The sequence below is a fragment of the Leucoraja erinacea genome, chromosome 1 (assembly GCF_028641065.1).
Source record: "Leucoraja erinacea ecotype New England chromosome 1, Leri_hhj_1, whole genome shotgun sequence".
Lineage (NCBI taxonomy): Eukaryota > Metazoa > Chordata > Chondrichthyes > Rajiformes > Rajidae > Leucoraja > Leucoraja erinaceus.
The window spans coordinates 68,522,509-68,539,901 of record NC_073377.1 but is presented as its reverse complement, the minus strand read 5'-3'; the positions used below and the strand labels follow the sequence as shown (position 1 = coordinate 68,539,901).

The following is a 17,393-nucleotide window of genomic DNA, read 5'->3' as shown; positions in this document are numbered from 1 at the left end:
CTGAAACAATGTAACAGTGGTGGCGAAAATTGATACAGGTGCTCGCTGTAATGTTATGTCTCAAATGGATTTCTCAAAGCTACGCAATGCTGAGAAGATGAAAGCAAGCAGCGCCACATTACTCGCTTATGGTGGAAGCAAACTACTTCCCATTGGAGTTGACGACCTGTAGTGCCACCTAGCGACACAGTCATACAAACTACGGTTTTATATTGTATATACCCCTTCTGGGTATAGAAGCTTGTATTGACATAGGGCTGGATTCATTCAGCAAAGCTGTTCATCCACTAATACCAACCCCTGACTCTACACAACGCATCTTGGTCGATTACAAAGACATTTCTCAGTTCATGGGGCCCCTCTCTCTCTCATGTCGGACAATGCAGGACAATTTACAAGCCAAAGCTTCAAAGACTTTGTCCAACGCTGGGATTTCAAACATGTCACCAGCAGCCCAGAATATCTGCAGTCGAACGGGTTAGCGGAACAAGCCGTTCGCAGTGCGAAACAGATGATGGAAAAATCTAAAAGGGCAGGGTCCGATGTCTTCCTGGACCTCACGCTGGCTAGAGCAATCAGGTCTTGTCGAGTTAATGAGTTGACCGAAGCACACATTAAAACACTGACCACACGACAGGCTGCGTATAGCATCGATGCTGCGCAACTGTATGTTAGAAGAGATCGACAACCTTATCAGCTTAATGAAACAAAACAGACCCCTTCTGACTGGCCTGGCATAAAATTTATTAAATACCACAATAATTGCGGAGGTTCAAATTTGCCATGGCTGCAAATGCAGAAACCATTTCTGGAGAACTGGTAATCCCACTTCTGACACCATATAAGAATGTGTAGTAACTCAGAATCCGTACATAAGTATAATTTATTTATTATAGTAAACACACAAAGCTCAAGCTCAACTACAAATCTAACTGGAGGCTGGACTAACAGACTAGATACAGTGGAATGCAGTCAAACATGACATGGATCAGGTCACCTAATACTGACTGATCTACAGAAGCGTCATCCATTCCTTCTCTCCAGAGATGCTGCCTGCCCCGCTGAGTTACTCCAGCATTTTGTGTCTACCGTCAACAGCCTATTGATTTATCAAATAGTTTGAGAATCCCCAAGATTCAGCCTGATTTTTTCAATAGTTTAGGTTTTCTCAGCACCCAAGATAAAACAATGGTTATTAAATTAACCCCAATTCTCATTTGCAATGCAAAATGTTAAAGTCATAATCCATGTTGGTTAATTTGCTACATAGATTAGCTAGCAATAAACTATTGAACATGTAATATTTCACTTTGTTGAAGAAAAAACACTTCAGGTAATCAGTTACATACATCCAGGAAGCTGCTGATATTTACATTTCATTTCTCCCTGCATGTCTATAAAAATATCTGATCCATCTGTTTGATCATGACATGTATTACACTGTGCTTTTCTGGTGTTGATATGCAATGCTACAATGCATCAGAACCTCTAACTTGACACGGATGTTTATTAAACATGCTTAATGGATAAGGTAAGTGAATGAATTAGAACATTTATTTGTTTAGAGTTCAGTTATTATATTACATTTTTAAGTTGGGTATATTGATGGAAAAATTGTAGATCAATGTAGCTTCATTTTTAATTGGAATTCATACCGGCGCCTTAATGTTTCCAAAATAAGACCAGTAATACAAAGTAGATGGCAATCTCCAGCAGTGATCTATGCACGGTGAGGTACACGGCCAATAAAACAAAAGATATTTATTGATATGCAAGCAGTGCTTTGAATTAGGATGATTCACCAATCTCATACAGTAGGATCATGTACTGTCCATCAACCCTGAAGAATTAATTATTCATTTATTATAGAAATAATAACAAAATACTTCAAGACTCTTTTCTTGCTATAAGCAGTCCCAGACTCTTATAATCAAACCCATCTCTGATTCAAATTTGACTAAAAATCAGCAGATGGATATTAACAAGGAGACTGACCCACACAAAATGTTTGATATATTATCAATTGTATAAGGCGTTGCTACTCCAAAAATACAGTTCTGTGTACATTATCTAAAAACAGAAGCTTGACCATTGACAACAAATGTAGACAGATTCAGAAACTGTGTCTTTCTCAATATTATCAGACTACTAAATGGTCCTCCCATTAATTAGGGTGTAGTTCCAATCTTCCAACCTACCTCATTGCAAACATTGGATGTTTTCTTAGCAACTGTAACACTATAATCCTGTATTCAAGTATTTTTCTTTTTGCTCTACCTATTGAACTTGTGTATTGTTTGATTGCATTCATGTTTAACCATATAACCATATATGTACAATATAGTACAAATTGACGAAGATAGCATACTAAGCATTTCGCTGTATTTCAGTACATGTGATAATAATAAACCAATACCAATACTAACTAATGAATGGCTCAAAATTTCAGAAATAATTGCCATAGAAAAGACAAAAATCACAAAAGTAAAGCTTATATACCTTTAATATGCTAACTCAACAATGTTGGCAAAATGTTAATCGTGTATCAAGATTCAGCCTCACTAAAGTGTAGGAAAGAACTGCAGTTGCTGGGTTTAAATGGAAGGTGGACACAAAATGTTGGAGTAACTCAGCGGGACAGGCAGCATTTCTGGAGAGAAAGAATGGGTGACGTTTCGAGACCCTTTATCAGACTGAAGTTCAGTATTCTCATTCTTCCATCGAAAAATAAAAATAAAAAAGGTCTTGACCCAAAACGTCACTTATTCCTTCTCTCCAGGGATGCTGCCTGGCCCGCTGAGTTACTCCAGCATTTTGTGTCCACCTTCAGCCTCACTTATGTAGCAGTCTAATGTATCAGTCAATGTTTGTTGAAGAATCATTCAAAACAGACAAGTAAATTTTACCAAAATATTTACAACCTGCTTAAATCTGATTAATTAGAAATTAAAATATCGTTTGAAATAAGTATCCCACAATAAATATTCCAAAAGCACAGGAAATAGACTGAGTCCAATTATGAATAGCAGGCCCATAATTTATACACATCAATCATCGCAATAGCTTCAAAGCTCTAGTTCATTGTAAAATGGCTCTTTTTGTTTTCAAGATTCCTTTAATCTTACTGACAAATTTCTAAAACACTATTTGTAGAAACTACAATTTACTTGGTCATTTGTCAGCTGTCACATTTTCAATATTATTTCTAACACAGCATCAACTTCTCAGAAGTAGATTACAATTTTGATGTAATTCTTTCTTTTAAAGTCACTCAGGAAAAAATCCTTAAAACTGAAGGAGAACCAATCACTCATATTTCTTCAGTTATACTGTATTAATTTCTTAAAGATATCAACCAATCTTTAAGTAAATGTACTATAAAGTTTTTAACTTTCATACAGTTTAGGACGATTATTTTTAAAAGAACTATGAATGCATGTATACATTAATAGTCAATAAACCTGTTATTTGATTCGACCAGTGATAACAGATTTCAATGAAAGATATTGCTAGGCATTTCCAGCTAAAATATTTTAGATGCTTTGTCAGGGGAATAGAACAGATGGATAAAAAAATATCAGAACTTATCTGGACCTATCATTTTTCTCCCATCAATGTTTTCTGAAGCAAACCTTGCTTATATTAAAAGGAAGATTCAATAAATTTAATCCAAGAAGAAGCCTTCTACCTCGCGACCATTGAGAGTCTACTGACATATTACATGTCAGTGTGGTATGCAGGATGCTCTGCTGCAGACAAGAAAGCGCCCCCGAGAGCAGAGAGAATCACCGGCTGCCCATTGCTCTCTCTGGAGGACATTGCCACCTCACGCTACCTCAGCAGAGCCACTAACATCATCAAAGACTCCACACACCCACACTCCACACACCACCTTTTTGAACTGTTGCCCTCTGGCAGGCGTTACAGGTCAGCCAAAACACGCACCTCCAGACTCAGAGACAGTTTCTTCCCCAAAGCAATCTGCACACTCAATATGAACAAACACTGAGTATTATCCATGCTGCACTTTTCCATGCTGTTACCCACCTCGCACTTTACTATCACCATGTGCAATACAGATTATTTATTTATCTTGATACCTAGTTTTATAACATTGTTTTTAAATTGTGTCCTGTGTTTTTATGTTATGCACCAATGGAGTGGCAATAATAATTTTGTTGTATGCAGAGCATACAATGACAATTAAAGGCATTCAAATTCAACTAAAAGATGATCAGGCAAAATGCCTTTGCTTATAATTGTACTTTCTAAGTATGGGATTCTTTAAATTTAGTGAGTCTGTAATCTTATCATTCAAGGTGAATGTATTTGGAAGCATTCATGAGTTTTCTAAACAAACCACTGCCAAAAAGAAAATGTTCACTGTTCTTGGTATTTTACACAAATTTCAAAAGTACAAAACGAGAAAAAAACATGCGAAGGAAACTATAACTTCATTTTTGCAGGTAACACTGACGCAAGGATGCCGCCGGACGACCAAGGAAAGTTGTGCAAAAAGGTTTAGTGACTGCTGTGGAACAGACTTCCAACAGCAGTTAACAGCTGTGATGCATCCAACGCATCAAGCAACAATGAGCAGCCATATCAAAGATTTCCTACCAACAACAGACCAAAAAATAAAAGGCACAGTTTTTCCAATAGGTTTTTATACATTTTACAGTGCACAAAATGATGATACCTGTACAAGATTAAGATAGAAGCGGGTATATCAAAAACAACATAGAAACATAGAAAATAGATGCACAATTTCAAAAGTACAAAATGAGAAAAAAACATGCAAACTAAACTATACCGTCGTTTTTGCAGATTAACACTGAAGCAAGGATGCCGCCGGACGACCAAGGAAAGTTGTGCAAAAAGGTTTAGTGACTGCTGTGGAACACACTTCCAACAGCAGTTAACAGCTGTGATGCATCCAACGCATCAAGCAACAATGAGCAGCCATATCAAAGATTTCCTACCAACAACAGACCAAAAAATAAAAGGCACAGTTTTTCCAATAGGTTTTTATACATTTTACAGTGCACAAAATAATGATACCTGTACAAGATTACAAGGAGGCCATTTGGCCCTTCGAGCCAGCACCACCATTCATTGTGATCATGGCTGATCATCCACAATCAGTAACCCGTGCCTGCCTTCTCCCAATATCCCTTGATTCCGCCAGCCCCTAGAACTCTATCTAACTCTCTTTTAAATTCATCCAGTGAATTGGCCTCTACTGCCTTCTGTGGCAGAGAATTCCACAAATTCACAACTCTCCGGGTGAAAACGTTTTTTCTCATCTCAGTTTTAAATGGCCTCCCTTTTATTCTTAGACTGTGGCCCGTTGGTTCTGAACTCCCCCAACATTGGTAATTTTTTTCTTGCATCTAGCTTGTCCAGTCCTTTTATAATTGTATATGTTTTTATAAGATACCTCTCATCCTTCTAAATTCCAGTGAATACAAGCAGAGTCTTTTCAATCTTTCCTCATATGGCATTGTTTGTATTTTTATTCTTCGATGGGAGAATGAAAAGAATAAGAAACATTTTTTTGTATGATCCACCTTGCAGTCCTCCCCAATTCCTAGCTATCACAAAAACTGTTTTCACATAATCTATGGAAATGGCAGAGTATACAGACAACCACAATAGTGATGTGAAAATCGCACTTCAGAAACATTCACTTCTTAGTTAAGCTGTTCCAATTTTTACAACACAGTTAATAAAATCAATTTACTGTCCAGTCTACTCCCAAACATCAGCAAACTGATGGGATGTGTGAGATTTGACCAAAAGTGCTATCTAGTTGCATGTAACCACCAATAACCTCCTCTCATATGCTCATTTTGAGATTCATCTGGACCATATAGCTCCATGGCTCAATAGTTGTGATCTAAAAATGGACAAAATAATTGAATACCAGCCACAAAAGTAGACTGATTTCCCGTACTATCAAAGCAACTAACCAAGTGTACACAAAGGAACTTCAGTACAACTTAGGTCCATTGGAAATAAAGGAGAGAGCATTTGAATGGAAGGAGTTATACCATGTACAAACTAAGATTGTTGCAATATTTCAATGATATCGGTGAATTCTACAGCCAATTATTTTGACAATGACCTTTTCATCATGAGATCAAAAGGTGGGCATGGTCACTGATAATAACACCGTTGTCAATTCCAATCACAGTTTTGCAGGAAGTAAAGTAGCACAAGCCTGTTTCCAACAAGACCTAGACAGCATCCTTGCAGGAATTGATAAGTGACAAGTAACCACTGGTCAATACCCAACTTGGGACAGTCTCAACACTTATTCTTCATAATCAAAGGTATTACCATCACTGAGTCCTTTACAATCAGCAACTTAAGGGGCTTGCCATTGACCAGAAATGTAATCCAACCAGCCACATAAATATTGTGGCTACAAGATCATCTTAGAATTTAGGTCACCCTGCATCAAATGACTCTCCTCCTGACCTTTCCATCACAAGTAAGGCACAAGTGAAAAATGTGATTGAATTTGTCCACTTGGTAAACATAGTTTCAAGACACCCAAAATTGTCCAAGGCAAAACTGCCCTATTTGTTGTTACCCAAATAAAAATGGAAATAGTTGAGGTTCAAGTTCCTTGCTGTTAATATTATCAATGATCCGTCATGGACTGACCTCATTAATGCGCCAGCCAAAAAGGCACACAAACACCTCTACTTCCTGAGGAGACGGAGGAAATTTTTGCATGTCTCTAGTGACTCCTACAAACTTCTACAGGTGCACCATTGAATGCATACTGTTGGGTTGCATCCAAGCTTGTTTTGGGAGCAGCCCTGTCTAAGACCGGGCTTTAGAGCTTTATTCTTTGGAGCGCAGAAGGTTAAGGGGGGACTTGATAGAGGTTTTTAAAATGATGAGAGGGATAGACAGAGTTGACGTGGAAAAGCTTTTCCCACTGAGAGTAGGGAAGATTTAAACAAGGGGACATGACATGAGAATTAAGGGACTGAAGTTTAGGGGTAACATGAGGGGGAACTTCTTTACTCAGAGAGTGGTAGCTGTGTGGAATGAGCTTCCAGTGAAGGTGGTGGAGGCAGGTTCATTTTTATCATTTAAAAATAAATTGGATAGTTATATGGATGGGAAGGGAATGGAGGGTTATGGTCTGAGCGCAGGTATATGGGACTAGGGGAGATTATGTGTTTGGCATGGACTAGAAGGGTCGAGATGGCCTGTTTCCGTGCTGTAATTGTTATATGGTTATATGTTATATGGTTATAAGACCATAATAAATTGCAGAGAGTTATAGATATAGGCCAGTTCATCACACAGACCAGACTTCTCTCCATTTGCACTACATGCTGCTTCGGAAAAGCAGCCAACATCATCAAAGACTTGTCCTATCCTGGTCATTCTTCTTCTCTCTGCTCCCATCTAGCTGATGATACAGAAGCTTGAAACCTCACACCATCACTCAGAACCCCCCCATCCGCTATCAGGCTTGTGAATGATCCTTCCATAAGCTAGGGTGCTGTTCGATAAATCTATGCCCTATCGAGGATATTTCATAATCAGAATCAGAATCGAACTTTATTCGCCAAGTATGTTTTGCAACATACGAGGAATTTCATTGGCCATGTCAGTCATACAATTAAAAGCAGCAGATCACTCAAAAACACATTTTAACATGAACATCCACCACAGTGACTCCTACATATTCCTCACTGTGAAGGAAGGCGAAATAAAGTTCAAGTCCTTCCCTTAGTTCTTCCTCGGTCGTGGGTCTCGAGCCTCTGTTGAGGGGACGATATTGACTCCCATAGCCGGCAGCGTTCGGGCCCTCCGCGTCGAGGCGATCAGCTGCCGTATCGGGGGGGATGTCAGCTCCCCCGCGCCGGGCGATCGGACCTCGTGTCAGGGCTGGTCAAGCCTTCCACGACGTTGGAGCTTCCCGACTAGCCTCTCCCGACTGCGAGCTTGATGGTAAAGTCCGCGGTGGCCGCGGTGGGATCAATCCCAGGCAAGGGATCAGGTCCGATGTTAAGTCTGCACCCCACGGTAGGGCTCAAAGTCGGTTCGAGGAGGCTTCCAGCTCCATCAATGGAAGGCCACAGAGCACCCGGAGAATATGATCCGAAAATTAATCACATCTCCGGCAAGGTAATAAATTGAAAAAAAGTTTCACCCGATCAGCTCCCCCCACATAAAACAAATCAAAGAACATTAAAACAAACTTTTAACACACTAAAAAATAATAACAAGAATGAAAAACGAACAGACTGCCAGCAGAGCAGCCTTCGCCCCGGCACCCCAGAGTATTTTTACCATGAAACTCGCAAGTAATTAAGCAAATTAGTCCTGCTGGAGAAGACTGCTGCAGTACACATTCTGAAGAAACTTGGAATCAATGACATAAACTTCTGGATTTTCACTTTTGAGTTTTCTGTAAATTAATTTCAGTTATACTCTGGGGGTGTGAGATTGCAACCCTCATATGCTGCACCCTGTTTCGACGAATGCAATCAAACTGGCATGCACAAACAGAAGATCAAACAAAACAAGTTGTCTTACAATTTTAGGCTGTGCACGCCATATGCAAGAAGAAGTTATACTCTGTTTTTGCGCTCAGTGCTAATAGCCTTACCATTATTTCTTCCCACAAATTCCAACCATCAACTTTTTAATATTAATTTCATATTTGTCCTCAGTAGCCAATTATTCATCACCAACTGCTTTGAAAGGAGTAAGAAACGAATGGGTTCTACTAACACCAGGTGTTTGACACAATAAGATTACTATTCTTAATATTTGCAGGGCAAATATTTCCCCAAAGCCTTTTAAAACACCTGGGATTGTATGCATTAAGTATCTTATTTGCTACGGGGAAACACAATGAAAAAAGCACCACACAGTGCAACCCTAGCATTGTCACAGCATAGCATTGGGTGTTAGTAAAATGTACAGAAAATGAAACTTTCAAAAGCAGTTATTTAACCAATTTGCAAAAGTGCACCAAATGAAGTCAATCACAATTTAAATAATTATTTCTAAGTTTGCCCTGAAAGAACTATTGCAAGTAACATTACCAATAAAATTATACTTGTCAATAACAAGGCAATTCCAGGTCACATACACAAGTAATATGTTAAAGCTGGCTCCACTGAAGAGTCAATCAATGTTCCTTCAGTTATATCTTAAATTTAGAGATAAAAAATAAACTCTCTGCTCATCCCAGAAAGAATCATCCTGTCAAACTGTAGCTCATGAATCAAGGTATTCACTGAATCATCAAAACAACACATGTAACCATTATGGCCTGTTTCCGTGCTGTAATTGCTATATGGTTATATGTTATATGGTTAAGACCGTAACTGTACTAAAAACAATCGCATTTGTCAAATCATTCTGGCTTTATCTTAAATAATGACAATACAGGCGGCTGTGCCTCACCATCTCCCTCAAATTGAACAGATCACAAATACTGTACACAAAGCTACATCAACATTGATCGTGACATGTTTAGGAAGAAACTGCAGATACTTGTTTAAACCGAAGATAGACACAAAATGCTGGAGTAACTCAGCGGGACAGGCAGCATCCCTGGAGAAAAGAAATGGGTGATGTTTCGTGTCTGAAGAAGGGTCTCGACCCGAAACATCATCCATTCCTTCCCTCCAGAGATGTTGCCGGTCCCACTGTGTTACTCCAGCATTGTGTGTCTATCATTGATAGACTCTTAAAGGTAGCGGAGTCAGGGGATATGGGGAGAAGACAGGAACGGGGTACTGATTGGGGATGATCAGCCATGATCACATTGAATGGCGGTGCTGGCTCGAAGGGCCGAATGGACGACTCCTGCACCTATTGTCTATTGTTTATTGGCCGTGACATCTTGTGTTTAATTATGTTAAAAGATACTGATATTTAGGGAAATGACTGTAGCATGCCAAAATATCTCCTCGAGAACTGTATCATACACATATCTAGCTTTGTTTGATGTATGCTTTTATGGCCGTGAACAATTTTCACTATTTTGCAGGTGAATGTAAAAAGTGTGGACCAGAAAAATATGAAATAGAACATTTTACTGCATTGAGTCATACATGTGCTATTTGTTTATTCTTACAATTGCTGAACAGATATAGGAAAGGTTAAATAACAGGTTCATTTTTATGCAATGTACAGATGTTTGGGATTCCATATTCATATGCACATTCTAGGTATACTTTCAGGGCACACCCATCAGATGATATTTAGCAAAAAACTATTAGTGAATAATGTGAAAGCGATCTAATCAAAAATTTAAATATCCTACTCTGTGAATGTGACTTTAAGTGGTTTACCTTCAATAATGATTAAAGTAATTTTCTGTTGGGCATACATTATTTATCATTGGTGAACAGTATTGGAGGCTACTCCTCTCATGTGACTGAATAAATCAAATTCTGGGTTCATTTTCTGACATTTGATGTTTCTCTCCATCTATAAGTGGACTACTGCTTTACTCTGACTGAAAAAATGTCCAATTACGCATGCCTATATTGCAGGACTGCTTGGGACCAATGTCGAAACTACACCAGTCATAACTTTATATAAAAATGATAACCCCTTTGACCCTAAACAACTTTCACTGGCAACAGAATATACTTGGAATGCAATGCTTGTCTTTTAAGTTTAATGCGATATTTCCGATAATGTTAGAAATATTGAATTCAACATACAGTAAGAAAGCCGTCCAACTGCTATCCAATTGTACAAATCCTATATAAATGCAAAGTGTTTCATAATAATTGAACTGCATCCTTATAATATCCATTGCAAGTTACAATTGATACACAAATATTACTAAAATGACAGGCCCTTTAATCCTTTAGAAATGAGAGCTCAAAATAATCGATTCTGCATTCATTGAGGACAACTGATTTAATCACCTAACAAACAAGGAGTTACTTTGACTTTCAATATCTGTGGTTTGCCACTAATCGATTCATCAGTCGGAAATGATATCTTTCAAAGCCAGATAAAAGAAGAGCACCAAATGTCACACAAACGTAATGGTGATTCTGTACTCTTTGCTCAGTGATATTCAGCAGTAAGTTATAACTTTGTGAAAATGCAATTAATAAGTGTCAGTCATACAAGCTACTTATAATTTAAACTATAAATTCTAAGTAAATCATTTGTTAAAAAGTAATTTTAAATAAATACTCGCAAGATGCTGTTTTAATGCAGAATTTGTTAATCTTAATGCACACTGCTGCATTCACCAACATTACGTTAACAGTTTAATCATTCTGGAAAGTATAATTATAATGTTTATGGAATATTTGTGAACCTTGCCATATTAATAATGCTATATATCTGCATATTAGAAAGATTACAGAAAAAAAGAATGGAGTTTGCTGCTTGACAAAACACAAATGTGTACCAAGACACTAGCATCCTTCACTTACAGCTTTGATACATGGATGCCCTATGTCAGACACCATTCCATATGATAATAATTTTGTTTATTCTAGTCATTCTGAAGCAAGTAGCATTCTGATACTTCTTATATTTTTTTAACTGATCATGCATTGCATAAAACTGATGACATTGCAGAAAATGTTACAAAATGTACAGTAAAACTTATTTGAGTTATCATGAACTAAGTTTGAGCTTGGGGACATTCCCCAGGTTTGACAGCTGGGTTCTGCTAACTAATATGAAAGTACATCAAAAATTCTTCCACCATGTATGGAACAAGCTGCCAGAGGTAGTTGAGACAGGGAATATCCCAACATTTAAGAAGCAGCTAGACACGTCCATGGACAGTTTTGGAGGAATATGGACTAAATGCTGGCAGATGGGACTAGTGCAGCTGGGACATGTTGGCCAGTGTGGGCAAATTGGGCCGAAGTGTTTCCACATTGTATCACTCAATGACTCTATGACACCTTGTAAATTCTAACATGATTACTCTTCTGCAGTTCTGAAAAAACATTCCAGGCAAGGGATTCATTTTTTTTTTTAATTTCATATGCCGACAAACCTGTATTGTTTTAATTTTTATTTCATATATTTCACTTTAGATGCTTAAACTGTATAAACATGAAACAGAAATGAATTTAATTTTGGATATATACACCCACTGAAAATGTTTCAAAATCTAATAACTGAATATTACCAACCAATTGAGTGATATAATAATCTCTGTTAAACATGCTATGAGGTATCATTAGCTTGGCCATAACATCCATGTTTGGTACATATTAAATTGCCTTATGCCTATAATGTGTTTTTTTTTAATGTCTATGTTTAGCTAAATTTACAAATACCTCAAATATGGTACACTAGAAGATTTCAGTATCTGATTGAGTTATCTGTCAATTATACCTCTATACAAAGTGCGGCTCTTCCTAAACTTCCAGGGTCTAAAAATTTAAACAGGCAAAGTAAGGATAATAATTGCCAGTGTAAGTAAAACAGGTTTACTTACATTAGCAGGATCAGTCGATATTAAGTGACCTCTAATCCATAGCTGCAATATTGCAGTTTAATGTCTATTATAAATAAAGTCAGTCTTAACATTACTGTTAATGTTAAAAGGAAAAAAAAAAACTATAGTATTCTGCAAGAGAACTAAAAAATCTCTTTGAATCTTACAGAGAAAATAGCCTCTTACCTTAATTTATAAAGGAACATAACTGCCAAAAATACCAGAAGAAATATCTCCACCATAAGTACAGTCCCAAACAGCTATTCTTACCTCATTAATTTGTAAATTAGTGCTCTTGCCACAGTTCCATTTACATCTTGAACATGGTTATAATAGACAATAAGTGCAGGAGTAGGCCATTCGGCCCTTCAAGCCAGCACAGCCAGTGGTGCTGATCAGCCAGTGGTGCTGACTATCAGCCAGTGGTGCTGATCATCCACAATCAGTACCCCGTTCCTGCCTTCTCCCCATATTCCCTTTATCCATATTACATTTATTGGCATTTTAACACAGGTTCTGATCAATTTATGATAGCTTAATCTACAACATTTATATGAATGAATAAACTTTACTTCAATGATCAACTATTCCCACATGTAGAAGCAGTGTTGCTCGGCCTATGTTAAAACATTGACACTAGCTCAAGTAAAAAAGTATTTCTAACAGGCTCTTGAAAGACTTTCACTAAAATCACATGATATTGTCTGGGACCATTTTGAATATTCAATTGATATGTGATCAATCAAATTATTTTTCCTTAATCATTCATCTTTTTTAAAAAACAGACAGATTTCATAATATTAAACTGTAAATGCCTTGCTCACTCAGACAGCTAAAACTGCTGGGTTTTTTAGCTGAAGTTGTCTGCTGACTCCACCTAGAGGTTTTAAATCTGTTGCAACTCTTTTTTCTCAAAGTAACCAAAGTAAAACATCACCTGATGTTTCTATAAAACTATGGTTAATCTCCGAATATTGGCTTGGTTATGTTTACTTTTACCCTTCTGCCTTCAAACACCTCTGGTTTACATCACTGGCCATAATGAAATGAAAAAAAATCCAATATGGCAGCTATAAGTGTAGCTTTTATAATTTGTCCAAAATGTTCTCAATTTGAAACATGAATAATAATTTGCTGCCATTTACACATTAACGTAGATTCCAATTAATTATCCTCCTGCAAGTCTATGTACAATTTTGATCATTCTTATTTTTCACATACAAGATATGTGACATTAAATGCCGATATTGTTTGCACAGGAGCACAATTCTAGTTCTTGTGGTATACCTACTTTCAAGATTTCAGCATATTTTCTGATTAGCTATATACATCAATAGCTTTTATCTGATGCACATAATGTACAATGGAGGAAATCAACTGCATGGGTAACATTATGGCCTCATGCCCACAATCACATTAACATTTTCAATAAGCATATTGAGGATTGGAAAAGCGTACAGTTCCAGTGAATGACAATGCATTTAAAACAATCATTTATTTCAGATTTTCATAGTGGAAAGAAACACCACACACATACTTTTTTTTACATACTAGTGGTGATAATTGCTTAAACTGTGAACTGGGCATGTTCTTTCCTGCCTGACACCAGGTTATAAAAGGTTAACAGAAAGCCATGGGTGAAAGCAGTTTAATATTCATCACTCCTCTACTCACCCTACTAGCCAAGAGACCATCAACACCAGACTAATAAGGGCTGAAGGCTGAAATTTGTTCATGGTCAGATGTGTCTTCATGACTGGTCCTCTAAAAAAAAGTTAAAACACAACACAGCTATAGCATAAGGTAAACGTTAAGGCTGCATAAACCTCTACAAGTGTCGGAATCGTGCTCCTAAGCTTTCCATGACTTCAGCACCAAGCAATAATTGATGTGACAAAGCCAATTTTACAATTCCCAGCTGTATGGTCCCCGAACTACAGGTGTGGGTTTTTTGCCCCTCTTGTGCATTAAAAATAACCTTAAAGCGTTCATTTTAAATCGGATGTGTGCAAACCATATTTCCACATGCGGAGAGATTCATCCCCCTACACCCTCCCCACCTTCCCCAAGTAGCTCACACTGTTTTGGGGACACCGTTGTCACAGCCGCTTCCAATATCGAAGTGGAGAGGCCAGTTGACGGCAGTGGTCAGACTTTAGGACATTTTGCAAGCTTCACTCCACGAATTGGTGCGATCGCAGGTAAAATGCGTTTACAAATCGCAAAGCAGGGCGAGATGCAGGAACAGAAACAAGAGCTGGAGCGTTGCAGTTGGGGTCGACAGCGATGCCCAGGTTGCGAGGAGCGAGCAAGCGACGGGCGAGAAGCAACCCGCCGGAGCTGAGAGTTTGCTTCCCTTGCGGGATTGCTGGTGCGGGCAGCCGGCTCCTGGGGGAGAACACGGTGGGTGCTCTTACCGACCTCTTACCTGGGGGTGCCCGAGGGCTTTGGGGAGGGGGGAAAGGGGGGAACAAGACAGCGGGGCGGGAGGGGGAGGGAGTTGTCTCCCACTGAAGTGAGCGGCAGCCGGAATCCGCGCCAAGCCAGCAAGCCAGAGCCAGCCCTGAGTTGCCTTTGCTCCGAGTGAGCTGCTGCTGCTGCAGAAACACTGGGTGACAGTGCTGTTGCGAGCCCTTCCGCCCGCGCCCGCCCGCCCGCGCGCTCCCGATCCCACTCCCGCTCCCGCCAACCCCAGTGGCCGGGAGCGCGCCGCCGCCGGGGGGGAAAGGGGGACACGCCGCGGGGACGCGCACTCGCAGAGTCTATCCGCTGACACCACCTCTGGGGTAACCCGAGTTGCGGCCGGACACTTGCCTTGGAGGTTGCGGCAAATTGCCAGCGGATCGGATCTGATGCCCGACTGCAAAAAAAAGGAAATTCCCCACCGTGGCGCAATACAACACCAAATACCCTTCCTCTTCAGTGCAAAATAAAACCCACCCCATCTCGGCCCGGTGCAAAAGCAAATACCGTCACCCCCCATCCAGCCTATTGCAAATAAAATGCCCTAATCCCCGCCTCTATTATAAAACACCCTTGATTCAGGCCTTCTAGAAGAGGAATGTATACCCTCTTCAAGTGCTAGCAATGCAAGTCAGAATAATATCTTGCCTCGTGCAAAATTAAATACCTCCCAACCCACCAGGTCTATTTGCAAACAGATAACTCTCTACCCCCCTGCCTCTTCACAACGAGAAATTCTTCCCCTGTCCCTAAAAACAAATCAGCTGTCATCCAGCTCACACCTGTCCCCACCTTGCCCAGTTCCACACTGTTAAACACCCAGACTTGTCATCCAGCCCAACTCCAAATCTGCAAACACCCAGGCTCTCCTCTTGCCCAACTCCATATCCACTCATACCCTGCTTTTCCACCCTGCTCGTCTCCGCATCCAGCCTGGCCACCACAGTTTCTTCCTCAGCTCCGCACCTCTACACATCCCGCCTTCCCACTCTGTCCAGTCTTATTCATTCACACACCCATTCTTCTCAGCCCAGATCCAACCGTGCCCAGCTCCACCCCTGTCCATACCCACTCTACCCAGATCTAGACTAATATACACCCAACCATCTAATCCTGCCTAGCTCCACGCACATTCTGCCAACGAGAACAGTGTTAGCCTTGAATCCATTTATTGGTACTTCTGATGCTTGTTTCTGAAAACAACATTAATATTTCTTCAGTTGCCTTTTGGCTTCTGCCTTGCCGTTTTGCAGCGGTCCGCTGTGATATGGAAGGTCGCTTCAACCAGCCTGCTGTTTTAGTTTTAATTGGAATGCAATGTGTGCATTTAGCATGAAACATGTTGATGTGCGTTTCCTAACTCTGTTTTTTTTACATGCGCCGCTCCTCATCCGCAAACATATGACGGGTGCTCGTATCTCAGTATAATTTCCAAACTAACAGTCTCGGGGATCTATAATGGTCGCTATTTTTTTTATTGCTCGTGCAACAACTGCCAGTTCGTTTACTTAAAATTACATTGTTATTATTATTTTTAAATGGAATGAAAGGCAATAATGCGCCTTTTAATGTATGTTGTTTACAAATTGAATAGGTATCGTTGCGATAATATATTGTTGCACATGTGTTTATATCCCTTTTGGCAGTTTATAATTCAAACTTAACATGTCTGTATTTTTGGCCCCAGTCGTGATCGTATATTTCAAATGTATCCTCCGCTCCCCGATATCTTGTCGGAAACCAGGAATGAGAATAAAGTAAATGAACAATTAAAAACAGTAAAATGAGTAGCCTGAAAGACAAAACGTATAGTCATTAAGTCATCGGGGTTTCTAGTTTAACGCACCCTTTACATCTGATTTACAACACTTAATGCTGATATAAAGCTCTTCAAGTTATACAAATCAGTCATTTATATTCTGCCTATGTACACTGCCCATGAATAATTAAATGCCTGTATTTTCACAGCCTCCCTTGACAAGACAGATAGAGAAACTGCGGGAGAAAAGGAGCACAGAAATTTTGAATGCGATGACTGTTGTTACAGCACTCCGCGTCTGTTTCTTGTTCTTTATTCCTGGGATGGTTTCCATTGCTCCATTGATAATAGATTAATGTGTTTTCATTACATCGGATGCAGCTTATCTTTTGTCCTCAGAGGCTGATATGTGTTTTGTCGTTGCATTACGTTTAAATTGCAGAGCACAGAATTATCACATTTTTATGAAATTAAAGTAATGGAATTATTATTGATTTGCATATTATAACTAGAGTACGATTTTGATACATTCCTATAGATACCTTTTAACTAATAAACTCTCGCTATCACACACAAAATCATGTCAGTGAAATATTAGTTTACACGAAACTTTTCGTTTTAATTTTAAAGACATTGGAAATCAACTTTACACAGCGTCTGTTTGCTTTGTTACATTTTAGTGACATGACAAACATC

General features: G+C 39.1%; 1 protein-coding gene across 4 annotated transcripts in view; it reads right to left on the bottom strand.

The window, feature by feature from the left end:
- LOC129697963 (gamma-aminobutyric acid receptor subunit alpha-2-like) overlaps positions 1–15,959 on the bottom strand; it is a 201,182-nt gene extending 185,223 nt beyond the window's left edge. Inside the window, exons 1-3 of one of the 4 annotated variants that reach the window (XM_055636750.1) lie at positions 15,837–15,959; positions 15,290–15,335; positions 14,150–14,239 (exon numbers count right to left, since the gene is read on the bottom strand). In XM_055636750.1, the coding sequence (XP_055492725.1) occupies positions 14,150–14,229 (80 nt within the window). In that variant the 5' untranslated portion in view covers positions 14,230–14,239; positions 15,290–15,335; positions 15,837–15,959. The other 3 variants (XM_055636740.1, XM_055636732.1, XM_055636761.1) reach the window with 3 other exon arrangements.
- Positions 15,960–17,393: the final 1,434 nt, after the last annotated feature.